This window comes from Harpia harpyja, chromosome 5 (genome assembly GCF_026419915.1).
Source record: "Harpia harpyja isolate bHarHar1 chromosome 5, bHarHar1 primary haplotype, whole genome shotgun sequence".
NCBI classification, from domain to species: domain Eukaryota; kingdom Metazoa; phylum Chordata; class Aves; order Accipitriformes; family Accipitridae; genus Harpia; species Harpia harpyja.
The window spans coordinates 50,623,345-50,638,873 of NC_068944.1; the positions used below are offsets into that span (position 1 = coordinate 50,623,345).

Here is a 15,529-nt window from a genome sequence, read left to right on the forward strand (position 1 = left end):
GAGAAGGATGAACTGTGACTGCAATTATTTGAAGTCTCTCAACATCTGTCTCTGACATTCTAAAAAAAAAATATTGGGAAAAAAAGGGTATCTGTATTGCTATGCTTCACTTAAAATATTGAATATTTAACTCCAGATATTCTTCAGACTATTTAACTACCTACTGACTACTGCAAACAATTATGCAGGTTTTAGCAACTGTAATTCTTCCTTTGTAGAATCAGAATGCTGAATAGTTGTGCTCCTGGGCTGTCAGCAACCAAGTTTTTTGTTCATGTTATATGCAGTTATGATATGTGTGTAGTGCAAGACCTGTGTGGGATATAGCATATAATCATTTTAAGCGTTACAGTGGTGAGACAAATTCTCAAAACCTTTAGGAATTATATTCAATTGAAACCACTTAAAATTTTAATATTTAATTCTAAAGATTTTTTTTCTCCAGGTCACCCTTGCTCTTAATTTTGGTCTTTCAAGCCAGAATCAAGTGTCTTCTTACTAGTATCCCCAAATTACTATTCATGCTTCTTTTTTTCTCATTCTTTATTTCCCACATTAAGTTTCTGTCATTTCTCTGCTCCATGATCTAATGCTATAGTAAATCTATTTTTCAAAATAAAACTGTCAAGCTGTGGGATAAGTGCAGTTGAAAGTTATGATGGTGGCACTGGTAGTACGGGTTTTACAGCAGCCTTTCTATTGCTACATTTGGTTTACCATAACGTTCAACAGCGCAGATGGCTTGACAATTTCATTTTTAGCACTATATAAATTCCCACAGGTACACAGAATAAATTTTACTATTCACATTTCCTCATTAAAAAAAAAAAAAAAGAAAAAAGTATCATTCTGGTGCCATCTTCTTATTGTGGACACCAGCAGTGAATAATAATAAGAATGTAAACAGCTGCTTTTTATAAGCAGCCATCCACCGGATTGCTAGGTACTTTATGAGCATTATGAGGCACAAGGAGGCAGGCCAAGTATCTTAAGCCACCCGAAACAAGCAAGCATCACTTTGCACTACAAGCACGCTACTGAATTTTTACAATTGTTTTTCCTTGTGTAAATAAATATTAGTGCAAAAAAAAAAAAAAGGAAATAAAAGTTAAAATGGTAAAAGGTAAAATTTAAAAAAATATAAAAACCAATGATATTTCAAAACCAAAGAAGAAACTTGATCCAACAGTCTTGAATTTGACTCAGCTCGATTTTCTATAGATATCTAACACATTATGCATGATCTCACAGGCTCCTCAAGTATTCTCAGGAGAGTAATGTTAAATAGGTATAAATATACTGATAGATGTTATTAGCACAATTTAAGAATAATTACATTTCTCATAGCAAAAACATAGACTATGAAGACATTTCAAAAGTTCATAAATAAATGTTCCATCCTGAGCAGCCATTTTATATCATTTGCAGATGGCTCATATTTTAAAACATAGCTCCCATTTAAAAAAAAAAGTTAGTTTTTAAATACTTTAATACCTTTACTAATCTATATTTCTATTACTGTAAAGAAGAAATCTACTAATATCATGAATCCAACTGTATACACAAAGTGAGAAAAAATCGAATGCTAATAAAAAAAATAAAGAACTAAACGTGTTTTATAATTTAAATCAACTGTTTCAAATTTGATGTTTGCTGTCGTGAAAGACAAGGATTGAAACAAATCAAATAGAGCATAGATTTTTGAAAATAAATGAGATTTGTGGATTTCTAAAGAGATAAATGAGTGTTTCAATCCACGATGGTTCACAAGGTCTATCCTGAGTGCATATTAAAAATGTCACTGGCTTAACTAAATATTGTTTATCCCAAACTTATGACAGTGTAGGCATGTAAGGAGAAGCAAGGTGGCAATTAGTCACTAGCAATCGCAGATGAGTGAATTGGCTTACTCCTTTCTTCACCTTCCTCAGAGAGTAGAGATACTGCTCCACAAGTATGAAAGCAGGAGTGAAAACAAGTCAGTCACAGAAGGCCCCATTTCACACTAGTAAAAAAGCCGCCAAAGCGACTGAAAGAGCGCAACAGAGATAGAAGGTGTGCCTGGAACCTTCCTTTGAGCATCTACAGATGAAGTAGTGGCTGTTCTGAAGGGAGGATATTTACACACTGACCTGTTTCTCCACCACACACCAGAGATTCAAGACTCTGTACCTTACAGGACATTAGATGTTACTGATACTTTGAGAAGAAGTTTTGGAGACTTTATTTAAAAATCTGCAAGTAAATGCTGTCTTCACTCAAACACCACACTTTTCTACCATGAAGAACTAACTGGTCTTAAAATGAAGTGATCTGGAAAATGTTTTCTGAGAGGAGCCCATAGTGACATTATTCCTGTTCAAGCTCTGTGATAGCACTCACTCCATCTTTTCTATTTTTTCTCTGAATAATGGACATAAATGTTGGCTTAGACATGTGCTTTGTGAACACATCTGTATGCCAGACTTCAGATTTAAACCTCCTTCTAGAACTTACCTGGTTTGACCAGTTTTAGATTGGTAAAGCACACTACTTGGATAACATGTTCTACTTGCTCAGCATCTTAGCAACAATCAACTTGTCTATTTCTAGCACCTTTGGGAGGAAGACATATACTCTTTTCCCAGGAAGAAATTTTGTGAGGGAATGGAAGAAATGAGACAATGATTTTTACCTACATTCTATTTATATACAACCCTGCAATCATGTTCCACAAGGCAGAGGAGACCCTTGGTTAACAGGAATTTTCAAGGACAAACATACAAAAGACTCAGCTGAACCTATTGATTCTGTGGCAGTGGAAAAACATGAATTACACTGATAGACAAACACCATCAGGTAGATGTTGGAAATCATGAAGAGGAAGTGGCAGAGAAGCAAAAATTCAGAAAAATCACACAAGGAAACACAAGGACTTTTGACCTTGGCAAAAAAAGGGACAACACAAATGTCACTGGAAAAATAATGGAAGGAACTTTGAAAAGAAAGCAGGTGGAAAAATACCTGCAACAGAAAATCCAAGTATCATATGATATCAGCTAGAAAGCATAAAACTACCTGGTCTGATATCAGAAAGCATAAGCTAGGAATGATGAGGAAGTAAAAGAACACAATATTCTGACTTCTAAGAGCACAATCCTGCTGCTTCTGCTTGCTTTAATTAATCCTGATTATTTAATTTCCCAGGTAGAAAATAGAGGAGCTCCTCTCCTCCTTCTGTTTTTTGTTATCTATAACCTACAAAGTACTGAATCAGCCCATTCCTCTAAGACCTAACAGGAGTCAGATAGCAGTGGGTGAAGAGTTAAATAATGATAAAACATATTTTGAGGTCACTGTGAAGGAAAAGAAAGCAGGTATAAAACTAAGGTTGATCATTTCTCTCTGAAGCTCAGGTAATAGATCCCAGCATTATCAAGATAGAGGTCTGGAATGCACAGGGTAGTTCCTTTGCTCTATGTAGCAGTGATGAGCAAAGGAGTATCTACAGAATAATATTTGTTTCCTCCCATGTCCCATGGACCCAAAAATCAAGCAGAGGATGGAGATTTGGAGATATCTTGATCATGATTCCTGATCTGATCAACTTCCCAGAGTTTATGATATGAAGTTTATTTTATGGCAACAGAAGTAAAATCATATGCTGTACTGAAGTCATGTAAATAGAAAATGTACTATATGGAATGTAATTTTCCTTACAATTCACACAAAAAATACAATTTCCTTATTAGTAAAACATAAACTTCATCTTCATTGTACTGTTATGCAGTGTTTCTGCATGTTATTAAACATTTTTCATTTAGCATTCCCAAGATGGTAATGTTTCCATACTGAATGAAATATTTCTATCTCCCTGTTAATGATTCCACTTGTAAAAATGAATTCATTTTTTGATATAGGAACTTAAAAAAAAAAAATTCTACTTTTTTGTAATAAGTTAACAAGTGAATCACTCACAAAATGAGTTAGCTGAATAATTTTTCACATATCTATTGAGTTTCTTCTTTCTTCTCCCAAATTATTATCTTATAAAACATACTTTACATGGTTTTAACTCTCTTGTTGCTAAATGGGTATTTATTTAACATATAGGATAATTTTCTCATTAAATCTAAATTAGATATATGTTCAAGAACTTTAATTTTAAAGAATGGCTGATGCCTGGAGTGAAACTTTGGAAAGAATGATTAGCAACAATTCAATCCATACAACATATTTTCTGGAGTTTATGCTTCTTTAAAAATACTAAATATACATCTATGAAAAAGATATTTATTTTTCCCACCTGAAACTCCTAACATCACAGTTCTCAAATGAAATAAGTACAGTGCAGTACAGTGAGATATATGTAGCACAGATGTTATTTATATATATGCAAATTTCATTTGTAAAAAGGAAAAAGAGCAAAGAGAACCACAAAAAAAAAAAAAAGGAACTCTGTTCATTCTTGCTTCCTAATCCACATTTTTCAAAAAGGATTTCACAGTAGATCACTGCATTGCTATGTCTCTTATTTATACTTCCAAATTTTTACTGAATATGTAAGAGTAAATGATTTGATACTCTGAAATGTAATCATAAATTAAAGCTGTAGTTGCCAAAATGAGAAAACATAACTCATATACTCTTCATTTAGCTACCAATTTGCAACATGATTTACAAATCATTAGTAAAAAATAAGCAAGATATGTTCCAAGAAATCATCACAGCCAAAAGTATTACACAAAATCTTACTTTTCTTCTTTTCTTACCTTTAAAGAAGACGAAATTCCCCTCACTGTTTTCATAAACTGCATCAATGCTGGGAGGCAGTCCCCTCCAGAAGTAGGTAATCTGCATGGGGTATCCATCCATCACCCTGTTGTTTCTGACTCGCCAAAACCACTGATCCTGGAAAACAAATATATGTCTCCTACTATGCTTTGAGGCATTTATATGTGTTCAGTTGGTGTCTTGAAAATACTGAACAGCCTATCCTAGCATTTTTAGAGCATGACCTTTCACTGTTTGCATAACTATATTTGTGTTTGCATTCATGTCACGTCCACACATTACGAATGTGTCAGAACTAGTTGTTCCCTGAGGTGGGAATAAGCTACCCATGTGAATTGTGTGTTTGGTATAGATAGCCTTCGCAGAACATACAGCGTGCTGTATGAGATGACATAACTTTCTCAACATCATTCCTATAAGGGGCTCAACTTAAAATTTGTGGACTGACCACAAGTGCTTTTAGACCGAACCGTATGCATATGTGTAAGCCTAATATAATGGGACTACAGACAGGCTTTGAAGATCAAGTAATTCTGCAAGCCATTTTTTTGCAGTGCCTGCTAACAGTGAAAGGTTCATAGATATAGCTGGAACATTACTACATCATATCATTACGAACTACACTTTGATGACAACTAGTGAAGATTTGCAGTCTTTCCACATAATATTAAATAGAACTGTTAATATTACACCCTGTTATATGTGCTAAATCCAGTGTCCTGGTAAATCTCTCTTAGCTTGTTGCCACTTAAAATCACTTCTCCCTGTGGGACATGCTATTGCTTTAAGTGAGAGTCATATGGAAGTTGCATCGTTGAGGAATGAGGAATGTTCAAGTTCAGAAAAGAGTATATGTGACACATTAGGTGGGTGTTGATAAAGACGTCGTTGATGTACCTCTTCAGCTCTTATAACAACAACAGTTCCAGTTCTTCCAATACCTAGAGGTGAAGGATGGGGTAAGCAAGTATTTAACTTTTTATACACATTTGCATGCTTTTACAGCATTAATATTATATAAAACAAACTCCCATAAATAATAAAGAAAGTGCTATTTTGTCAGATATATGTCACAGTTTCACATGGCAGTTCAGCCTTCTTTCTGTATAGGTCAACTTGCCAAGCAAAAGAGATCTGTGCTCTTATGAGAATGGGCACAGCTTAGAGAGAAGATTAATACTCTACAGGAGCAGGCTTATGATGAACTGTATTCATCATTTTTCCAAACCTGAGATCACAGCTCTCTTTAATTGTTTATTTTTCCAATGACTTGACAATTTATAAATCTCCAGAAAAAATATTAGCCATACAAATACAAACCAGCTCAATATATATATATAAAAACACATCTTAACCATGTGCATAAATGAGTCTAAAATTGAAAGAGTTGTTTTGAGTCCCAGATTTCTGAGAACTTTAGTATTAAAAATAGTTCAAATAGCTTACACAACCTGAAAAAAATTATATTGAAAAGTTGCAATTGTCTGGAAAGAATACTACTAAAATCTTTCACATTTTTTTCATGTCTAGCTATTTCATTGCTAGTGTAACACGGTTGCACTATTCTCATCTCATTAGATTCCTATTTTCAGCTTTCATTGTTTTTTTATTGTAAGATGTATTATAACATTTAAGGCATTTAAGGAAGGTCAGCAAAGCAATTTTTTAGGATTAATTGACTAAATTCCAGTAAGAGAATGGGCAAAAGTGGGGGAACACAACTTAGAGATACGAGGATTTAGGAAGGCCTAACTGAAGCATGTGTTCTGAATGTTGGAACAGCTAATGTCAACCTCTGTTATTTTTTATTGTAGCATGTACATAAGACAAAAGGACTTTGAAAAATTAAAATTAGGGGGGAATATCCTCAAAGCAGACATTTGGAAGTACTTTTTCATTGAAACAGTGATAAATGCTTGAAATATAGATTTTCAGGTCAGATTTTTTAGGCATCATCAATCGAGGAATGACTTAGGGAGGAATGATGTAATGATAAGTCTCAATAGGCCAAACTTTGTCCTCCCCAAATTTCTATAAAACCCTCAAAAGCCAGGCACAATCTCAGGGATCAGTTATTAAAGTTTAAAAAAAGGACAAACAAGTAGCTAGCTGTAGTGATTTAAAACTGCAGTCATTGTGATACTTGTTACTGTCTTCAGTACAATGGAATATTCCAATCTTGTCTTTCTTCACTCCAAGATACAGATATCTCTTTTTATTTGTCTGAATTTGGTTGCAAAAGCACATCTTAGAAAACAATGTTTAGTTGCACGAAGGAACATACTCAGGTCTCATAAAATGTCCACCAACTCAGAAGGACATGGATCAAGTTGTGGGTACAAAATAACCAAGATATTTAATGCTGAACAAAGGCTGACTACTTAGCTGAATACAAAAGGACATAAGTACACATTGAACAAAGTTTGTAAATGAAATATTCAGGCATTCAGGAGTTTCTCAATACAATGCACATGCTCCAGAAAGTCTGGACATCAGTGCTATGGACAAAGCTTGTAACATTCTAGATTAGCTAACAAGTCTCAACTTTCTGCTAGTACACCAAAGCAGATCTTGCAAATTACATTAATGTGTTACAAGAGAAGGATTTCTTCTTTTGATCAGACTTAAACTACATTGTTAAATATTCAATCAATTCCATTGACAAAAAAAACCCTAAACTTCAAATAGTCATGGCTATATTCAATAGTTCACAAACTTCCAAGTGTGACAGATGTGGCCAGCATAGCAAGCAGTCATTTTATTTTGGGCAGAACTGCACTGCTGATTGGCTAGTACTATCCCAGCATGGTGATTTCTGGTATAATATTGAAGTGTCAGTGGAATGATCTCAGTAAAGAGACTAAACATGCATTCTTGGAAGAAACTGTCTCTGTAATGAACACAGATTTCACAGTGCAACAAAACCTGTAAAATCAACAAGTTAACAAAGATCATCTTGAGAATGAGTTATGTTTCAGCCTTAGCGATTTGTGGAATATATTTTCATTAACTCATTTTGATAACAACACCAATAAAAGTATATTCTGCAGATTTGGTATTGAGTTGTGTCAAATTGTGTATTTCATATTTAATACTAGCAATTTGCAGCATAATAGTAAGACTATTCTTATTTATTTTTTGCTTAAATTCCTTAGCAAAACAATAATTTGCCCTGCTATACCACAATTAAAATCTTCACAATAATACAATTATGACAAAGCTGGAATGTTCAATTCATGCAGCATAGCCCCAGGAATTTGTTTTTATGTACATATACATATACATATATATATATATATATGTATATGGTAATGTCAACACTATGTAGCCATAAGCTTTCAACAAGAAATAATTCAAGGTATCTGACAAGAAATTAATTCAGTAGGGTGTTACTATGTATACATATCCATCCTGAACTGGCACAGGCCTTTTTACCTGAGACTGATTACGGAAGATCCTCACTTTATCCTATCATCATTTTAGAGATACTTCCAATATAAATGGTATCTAAAATGGTATCATGAAACATAATGAATCTTCAAGATCTTTTCTTTTTTTAATATGTACCTTGTTACTCCCCAAATTCTACAAAGAAATGAGACTACTACTTCTGTACTAATACTACTAGTGTTCAGTTAGTTACGTAAGTAGAATTGATTTGACCAGATTTATACATCTACAATGTAAAAATCTGTTTAGAAATGAATCACTGAACCTGGCACAATAAAGGTCCTTCATAGAAACATTCTAAGGTAAGCTTCATTTAGTTGTTTACTTCTCTACACTGATTATAAAGGGAATCTAGGAACCTGGCTCCTGTTTAGATGTCTGCAAAGTACTAAGTGGGCATCTAAATGCAATTGAGATAAATCCCATCCATTCTCAACCTTTTTTTCTCCTGGGTTCAACCCATCCTAATGCAAAGACAAAATCATAAGGATGACCACACAGGGCCAGATCAGGGTTCATCTAGGCCTGTACCCTATCTCCAGTGGAGTCACTAGCAAAACAACAGATAAGACTTCAGCCCTGAAGTGGTCAGGCAGTTGGACCAGATGATCGCTGTAGATGATCCCTTCCAACTGTTCTGTTCTATTCTATTCAATTTGATTCTATTCCATTCCATTCTATGACAATAAAAACAAAGGGAACCTGCAATGACACCTCTCTGATACACTCTCCCAGTCACCCATCACTTGTCGTTCAGGGACCTCCTGAACCAAAGGTGATAATTTTGTGATTAATAGCACTTGATGGACTTTTACTCCTTTGGACTCCTTCCTAAACACATGCAAAATTAGAGCATCCACAGCTATCTGCAGCAATGTGTATGACAATTTAATAACCCACAGTGTGAAATGCCATAAGCAATCAGCAAGTCACAGCTGCTCACTGGTGTTCAGCCTTCATTCACCTTATTTCTTTTTCTTTATCACCAAGAATAGTAGCACTTTGCAAGATCTAATCCAAGATCTTTGTCGCTTTGTAATAAAACCACCTTGTCAACTAAATTCTTTTGCTTGTTTTCAGGAAACCTTCTATACTGTAACACATCTGACCAATATTAAGGATAAAGGATCTGTGGCTTGAAATAAGATCTTTCTGTGCCATTGCCCTCAGTGTCTAAATATTCTATTCTGAAGCATAATTGTGAAGATCACATACCATGCTCTGTCTTCCGCTGATGGAATCCCATGGAGTCCTTATTTCCCTGCTCTGTTTTCAGTAGATTTACATGCCATTGAAATAATCATGAACAATAAGGTATTGCTCATTAGTAAGGACCCTACAGGTTTCCACAGAACTAAAATTTTGGAAATGTATAATTTTAGCATTTTTATGGTCTTATTTAAACAGACAGAAGCAGGCACATGATTTGCCAATAGATGTATTTTTAGAGATAGCCAGACCCACAAGAATCAGCAAATATCTGGAAATGTCTGAGAGCAGAACTGGAAGTTTGGATCATTTGTAAAATTAGGCAAGGTAGCTGTTGGCAGAGGTTGACAGAATAATTTGTTTATGTAAATTCAATTTTCCTGGCCGACTTTCCTATGAACATACTGGAATCAACAGTTTTAGACTGCCAGAGTTCAAACTCTGGGACTCAAGAAACTCTAGAATGTGGCTGTAAAGCATGCCAAGGATCTTTCTGAGGTATCAGATGGGATAGGCTCTGCTTGTAGAAAGAATGGATCATTTCAGCACATATAACTAAATGTACTTAATTTATCTTAAACAAAGTTATATTTACCAGCAATTTTATCATCTGCATTCTGATAAACAGGTACGATTACTGAAAACGTGGTACACAGTTCAACTATTACTGAAATCTGAAAGAGTCATAGTCCAAGACAAAGTGTATTCACTCTAAGAAAGTTCTTTCACACTTGAAGTAAAAAGCTTGAAACAGTTTCTCTGACAAAACACATCTCAGTGTATTTGGTTACACTGAATAAATACAATTTTGTCTCTTTTAAGAAATACTGTGTATTGAAAAACTGCTTTTCTTTCCCACTATATTGGTTAAGTATACTTTTAACTATTTTATTTCCCCAAAAAACACATTAAGTCCTGCAGACAGGTAGAACACATGACTTGTCATATGCACTCCAATTCCAAGCCTGACAAACACATACATTGAAAGTGTAGCTTTTAGTGCCTTTCCTTGCTGGCTAGCAAACGCCTTTTTTTAAGCATCTGTAGTTATCCAATAGCTCCAAATATATTGATCACTCCTGTGCAGCTGGGATCTTGCATAATAGTGGCTCATTAAATATTATGACTATAGACATACTAAGTAGATTAAACTTGGACAATTATTCCCAGTTCAAAAAGCAGAACTGAAACAAACAAACAAAAAAATCACAAAATTTAATTGAAAAGTGACCATTATATATCTAAGAATCAGAAAATGGGCATTGAGTAAGGGGAGACTGTTTCAGAAACTATTATGGATAAAGAGTAATAGTAGAATGAAGAAGCAGGAGCAGTCACTCAAACTGAGTGTTATGAAATTCGTTTCATTTAGAAGATGGCATACTTCTGAGAAAAAAAGACAATAAAGCTTTTTAGAGAAAACAAGCTGAACAGAGGTTATACATAAATCATTCTGCACTGTCAGTAAATGCTCTAGGTATTTTTTCCTGTGCATATATAACTCAGTGATTAGATGAAAGGACTAAAATATAGTACATTGTGTATGACCATAGCAAACACCTTCCGCATAAAAGCACTTCATTATTAACAACTTGGACAATCTTGAATTGAAGAGTGTATTAGAGTCAAAAAATCTGGCTCATAATGCATAGTTTTCATACTTTATTGTTAGATACAGTCTCCTAATCTTAAAATAAACCGATTTCAGCTTTTTAGTGATGACTGTGTTAAATTGTTCTTCATGTTTGATTCTATGAACTCTTCTAGCAAAGTTTCTAAACCAAAAGTTTGTAACTTTCCTTTTATTTATTTCTATTTGTTGCTGATAAGCATTGCTGACATCTCATTTTTATTTTCAAATGAACATTTAAATCTGTACTCCTATGAATAATTAATTTCAATTTTGGTATTTATTCTCACCTTAAACTTCTTTCAGGTTCCTTAAGGGACACAGCTGATGGGTAGGAGAATTAAAAACCATCTCCAGATACTCCAGTTAATCCATAATACACAAACTAGGGGAGTTTTAGTGCAAAATTAATGGTGCTTTCTTCTCTCAGCACCTCATTTTCTCCTGTGTCTCTGGACCAACAACCATTGCCAACAATAAAACATTAATTTGCTGTAACATCTCTAGAGCTCTGCCCTTTATTTTATACCTAATGAACTCTATCTGCAGTTCTGTAATGACATGCAACAGTCTGACTCAGAGGTCCAAATGAGATCCACTAAAACCAGAAAGACTGCCCAATGTGGTAGACATTATAAAAAATCTACAAAGAGCTAGAAAGAAGAAAAAAATTGGAAACCTTTCAAGTGGTAACTTTTGTGACTACTTGGAGATGAGGATTAAGCTGACTTTAGCAGAAATTAGGTTTTGTGCTGGTTTTACAAGGAATCTTAAAACCCACTCTAGGTACACAAGGCAGGAAAAGATTTAAGGCAGACAGTGGGATAGGTGAAAAACAAGGACAAATCAAAACTGTAAATTACAATATTTTGACTATGATTATAAAAATTTGTGTGAAACCCCCAGTAATTTTTGAAACACCCTCACATTGTATAGCAAATATCTGTGTGAATTTCTCTTGGTCAGTACTGAGACTGTGACTTGATGTTAAAGTGTGTATGTGTGTGTGTGTGTGTATATATATATATATATATAGTGCTGTTAAGGGTATTCCACCACCAAAAGATGGAATGAGATGCAAAACTGAAAAAATTAATACCTACAGCTGCTAGAGAAGTTCTACTACGGCCAGATTCCACAGGAACACTGCTTGGCCTACTTAAAAAAAAAGGCAAATAAACATAATACTTTTACCCTAAATCAATGTTAATCAAATGCTGAATTCCAGTTACTACTGTAGCTTAATATTCTTGACAAAACACATCAGGGTTTCACACTGGGTCATGTCTTCTCCCATAAGCTACCTCTGACCATGTGGAAAAGCAAGCCTTTGTCAATGGAAGATTAAACATACCCAGCAGCTATGCAAAGCAGAAGTGGCAGACTGAAACATTCAGACAGATGAATATCTTTCTAATTTTTTCCCATCAGAATATTGAAAAAAAAAAGCCACTGGTATATAATATACTAAGCTGTTCAGTAACTTTCAATTACTCTCTTACAGAAAAAGAGTTCCAGTTATGTACAGAGAAACTTACCAGAGGACAGAACCTGCAGAGACTGTATTTCAAGACTGTGATCCAGGAGAGAATGAAGTTACCCTGCTACACACCTTTATGGGAGTATTAAGAAATGTCCTGAATTTGGGAAATGCAAGGTATATTTGTTGTATGTAAGTCAAAATAAATCAGAAATACCCTTTTAAAAATCTTGATCTAATCTCAAAAGTCACTTTTCCACATCTACTTCATCAGTCGTGTGAATTTCACCAGAAGATCTCAATGATCGTAATACTGTGCCTGCAGCATGTGGGATTGAAGGCTTTGTTCCTACTCATTTGGGGAATTCCACTATTTCTTTAATAATATCCATTTTCAACATTCCAAAGTAGGAATTTATAGCATTTAATTTAAAGGACACCACTGCATAGAACAGGAAAAAAAAGAATAAAAAGTTTTTGAGCAACTTTCTGTGAAATAATTTTCATGGAGCAGAAAAAAGAAGTTACAGTCCAGGGGAATTAAAAAAGGAAAAAATATTAGCACAATTCAGCTATGAGAATGAATGCTGAAATTATTTTTCTTTTCTTTCTTTAATTTTTTTTTCAGTATAGAATTTGCAAGGAAACTTCTAGATTAGCCCTACTTCAGTTCCTACTTAATTCCACAGCAGAAAACAATTAGCTCTAGTGAGACTGGATTCAGACATTAAATGGATGTTACCAATCTAGCTCATTTTAGGAAACAATTAACTAAATGAGCTATTCTATACACACACAGAATATTTTAGCTCAGCTTATTATTAAGCTGATTCATATTAAGAACAAACAATGATCATTTAAAACTACAAAGGACTGTTAACTGTTCATTAACAGATAAATGTATAATACATTGAAGATGACTTATTTGAACTTCTAGAAACAATTAATCTTTCCTAATGTGTCTGAGACAACAGCATGGTTGTAATAGGGTAAAAATGTGGTCTGAGAACCACTGTGAGAAGTCAGAACATTCAACACCACTCACGAAAACCTCAGCACATCCTATGTTGAGATCCTGAACCTCCTGGTCATCTCCCCACTGGAGATGAGACCAGCTCACTGGATTCAAAACTAAAGGATGCAAAAACATCACCAAATGTTATTGCTAGTTCTGTCACTTCCTTACATTCCCAAACAAGGAATGTACTTCCTTGATGCAATTTATTAACCACTGTTAATTACCATTTGTTATTGGCATCTAATCAGACACTGAAGCACTCCTCCAGACAAATTAAAGCCATTGTTTGTTATGATCTTATTCTTTTTCTCAACAACATGTTAAGCTAACCAACACCATGAGTAAGAGAACTAACTGCTGTGACTCAGAGTAGGAGCAAGTAAAAAACTCCTAAACTTACCCATTTGTTGCTTATGGGAAGTACAACACTGAGCCTGCTTTAAAGTGTCTGTCTTCAGCTAAGCCACTGACATGAAAAATTCACTGGTGTAAATACATTTTCAAGTGGAAAAATTATCTAGTTACTTTATCTAGGAAAACTTTGCTAAAGAGTAGCATATTTTTTTTCTAGTATCAGTTCTTATCTGTTTCTCTATGTAACTGACAAAGTAAAGTAATGTCAAGTAATTTATTCAAGGTCAAAAATGGCTCTGTTTATGTTAAAATCTACCTTCTTGGCTTCATGTTCTGAGTCCTAACTATTGACCTGAATAGCATCTTTTGTTCATTTGAGATATGTGCAAAACTGTTTTCCATTGCTCATGCTGAAATCTACAGCTATGCTTTAAAAAAAAAAAAAAAAAAAAAGCTACAGTAATACAGAAAATAAGATTCAAAGATTAGGGAAAACATGAAAAATAACATTTCTTTTTCCAAAGGAGTCAAAGGGCTATGGCATTCCATATACACTCTGACTCGCTTCAGAAGAGAAACTTCTTTTTTTCCCCCGCATTTGTAAACTGCTGTATAGATCTGCTTCATGGACACTATATAGAAGAAAATTGTAATGTGCACTCTTGCTCATCCAAAGTCTGATTCTGGTTTATGCACCACCAGGACAACAGGATGTAACAAGAGGAACTATGACTGAAGCTGGAGCAAAAATACCTCCTTTACATTCAGCAACAAATTCTAAAGTATGGTCGATTAGCCAAAATACTGGTAACCATTCTGTGACCATCTGCACAGGCCAAGGGCACTCATCCTACCTGACCCTCAAGGCAGAATGGTGGGCACTTGTCTGAAAGCAAAGGCTGCAGCTCAAGGCTGGGGGGTCTGCACCATCTACCCCAGCAGTGGCCGATGCCTCCACCCAGATGGAGCTGCTGGAGGGAGAGGCTGTAGTGCAGACCTCAGACTGCAGGAAGGGCCCAGACCTTTCTCCTGGGGCAGGGACAGGCAGCAGACCTGCCTGCAAAAGGTGTGCCCAGGTGGAGGATCTCCTGCAGCGGGTGGCTGAGCTGCAGGAGGCAGTGAGAAGGCTGCGTAGCATCAGGGAGGCTGAGAAGGGGTTAGATAGCTGGTTCCAAGTGCAGTCTGCAGTGGACCTACAGCCCACGGCCAAACAGCCAAAATCTTCCACATCAGAACTTGTCCAGTATATCTATTTGGATTACAAGTCTGGCAGCTACAGACCTTGCACTATGGTGCAGCTGGAGGTGATATTGCACAGTGCTACTGCTTTTCTGATGTGTCCCAGAACATATTAATGGTAACAACTCAGGTATAAGAATCATGTCATCAATGCTTTATCTTTGCCAACTGATCATTCAATTAAAAAAAAAAAAAAAAAAGAAAAAATAACTATCTCCCTTTGGGTGGGTTTCTGTATTCCTAACTGAATTCAGCATTTCAATTCATTCTGATTTTGTCCAAATAACTAAAATGACTGAGACTCTATAAAATGTTCCCATTGCTGCATGATGATGATCCAATATGAAGAAACAAACAGCCAGCCATAAAAGAGGCA

The 15,529-nt window shown here is 35.1% G+C and overlaps 1 protein-coding gene across 1 annotated transcript in view; it reads right to left on the reverse strand.

The window, feature by feature from the left end:
• The window catches only part of MMP16 (matrix metallopeptidase 16), a 191,714-nt gene that overhangs the window by 24,538 nt on the left and 151,647 nt on the right, over nucleotides 1–15,529 (reverse strand). Inside the window, exon 8 of the mRNA XM_052788098.1 lies at nucleotides 4,752–4,890. Within this exon, the coding sequence (XP_052644058.1) occupies nucleotides 4,752–4,890 (139 nt within the window). The remainder of the gene's footprint in view (nucleotides 1–4,751; nucleotides 4,891–15,529) is intronic.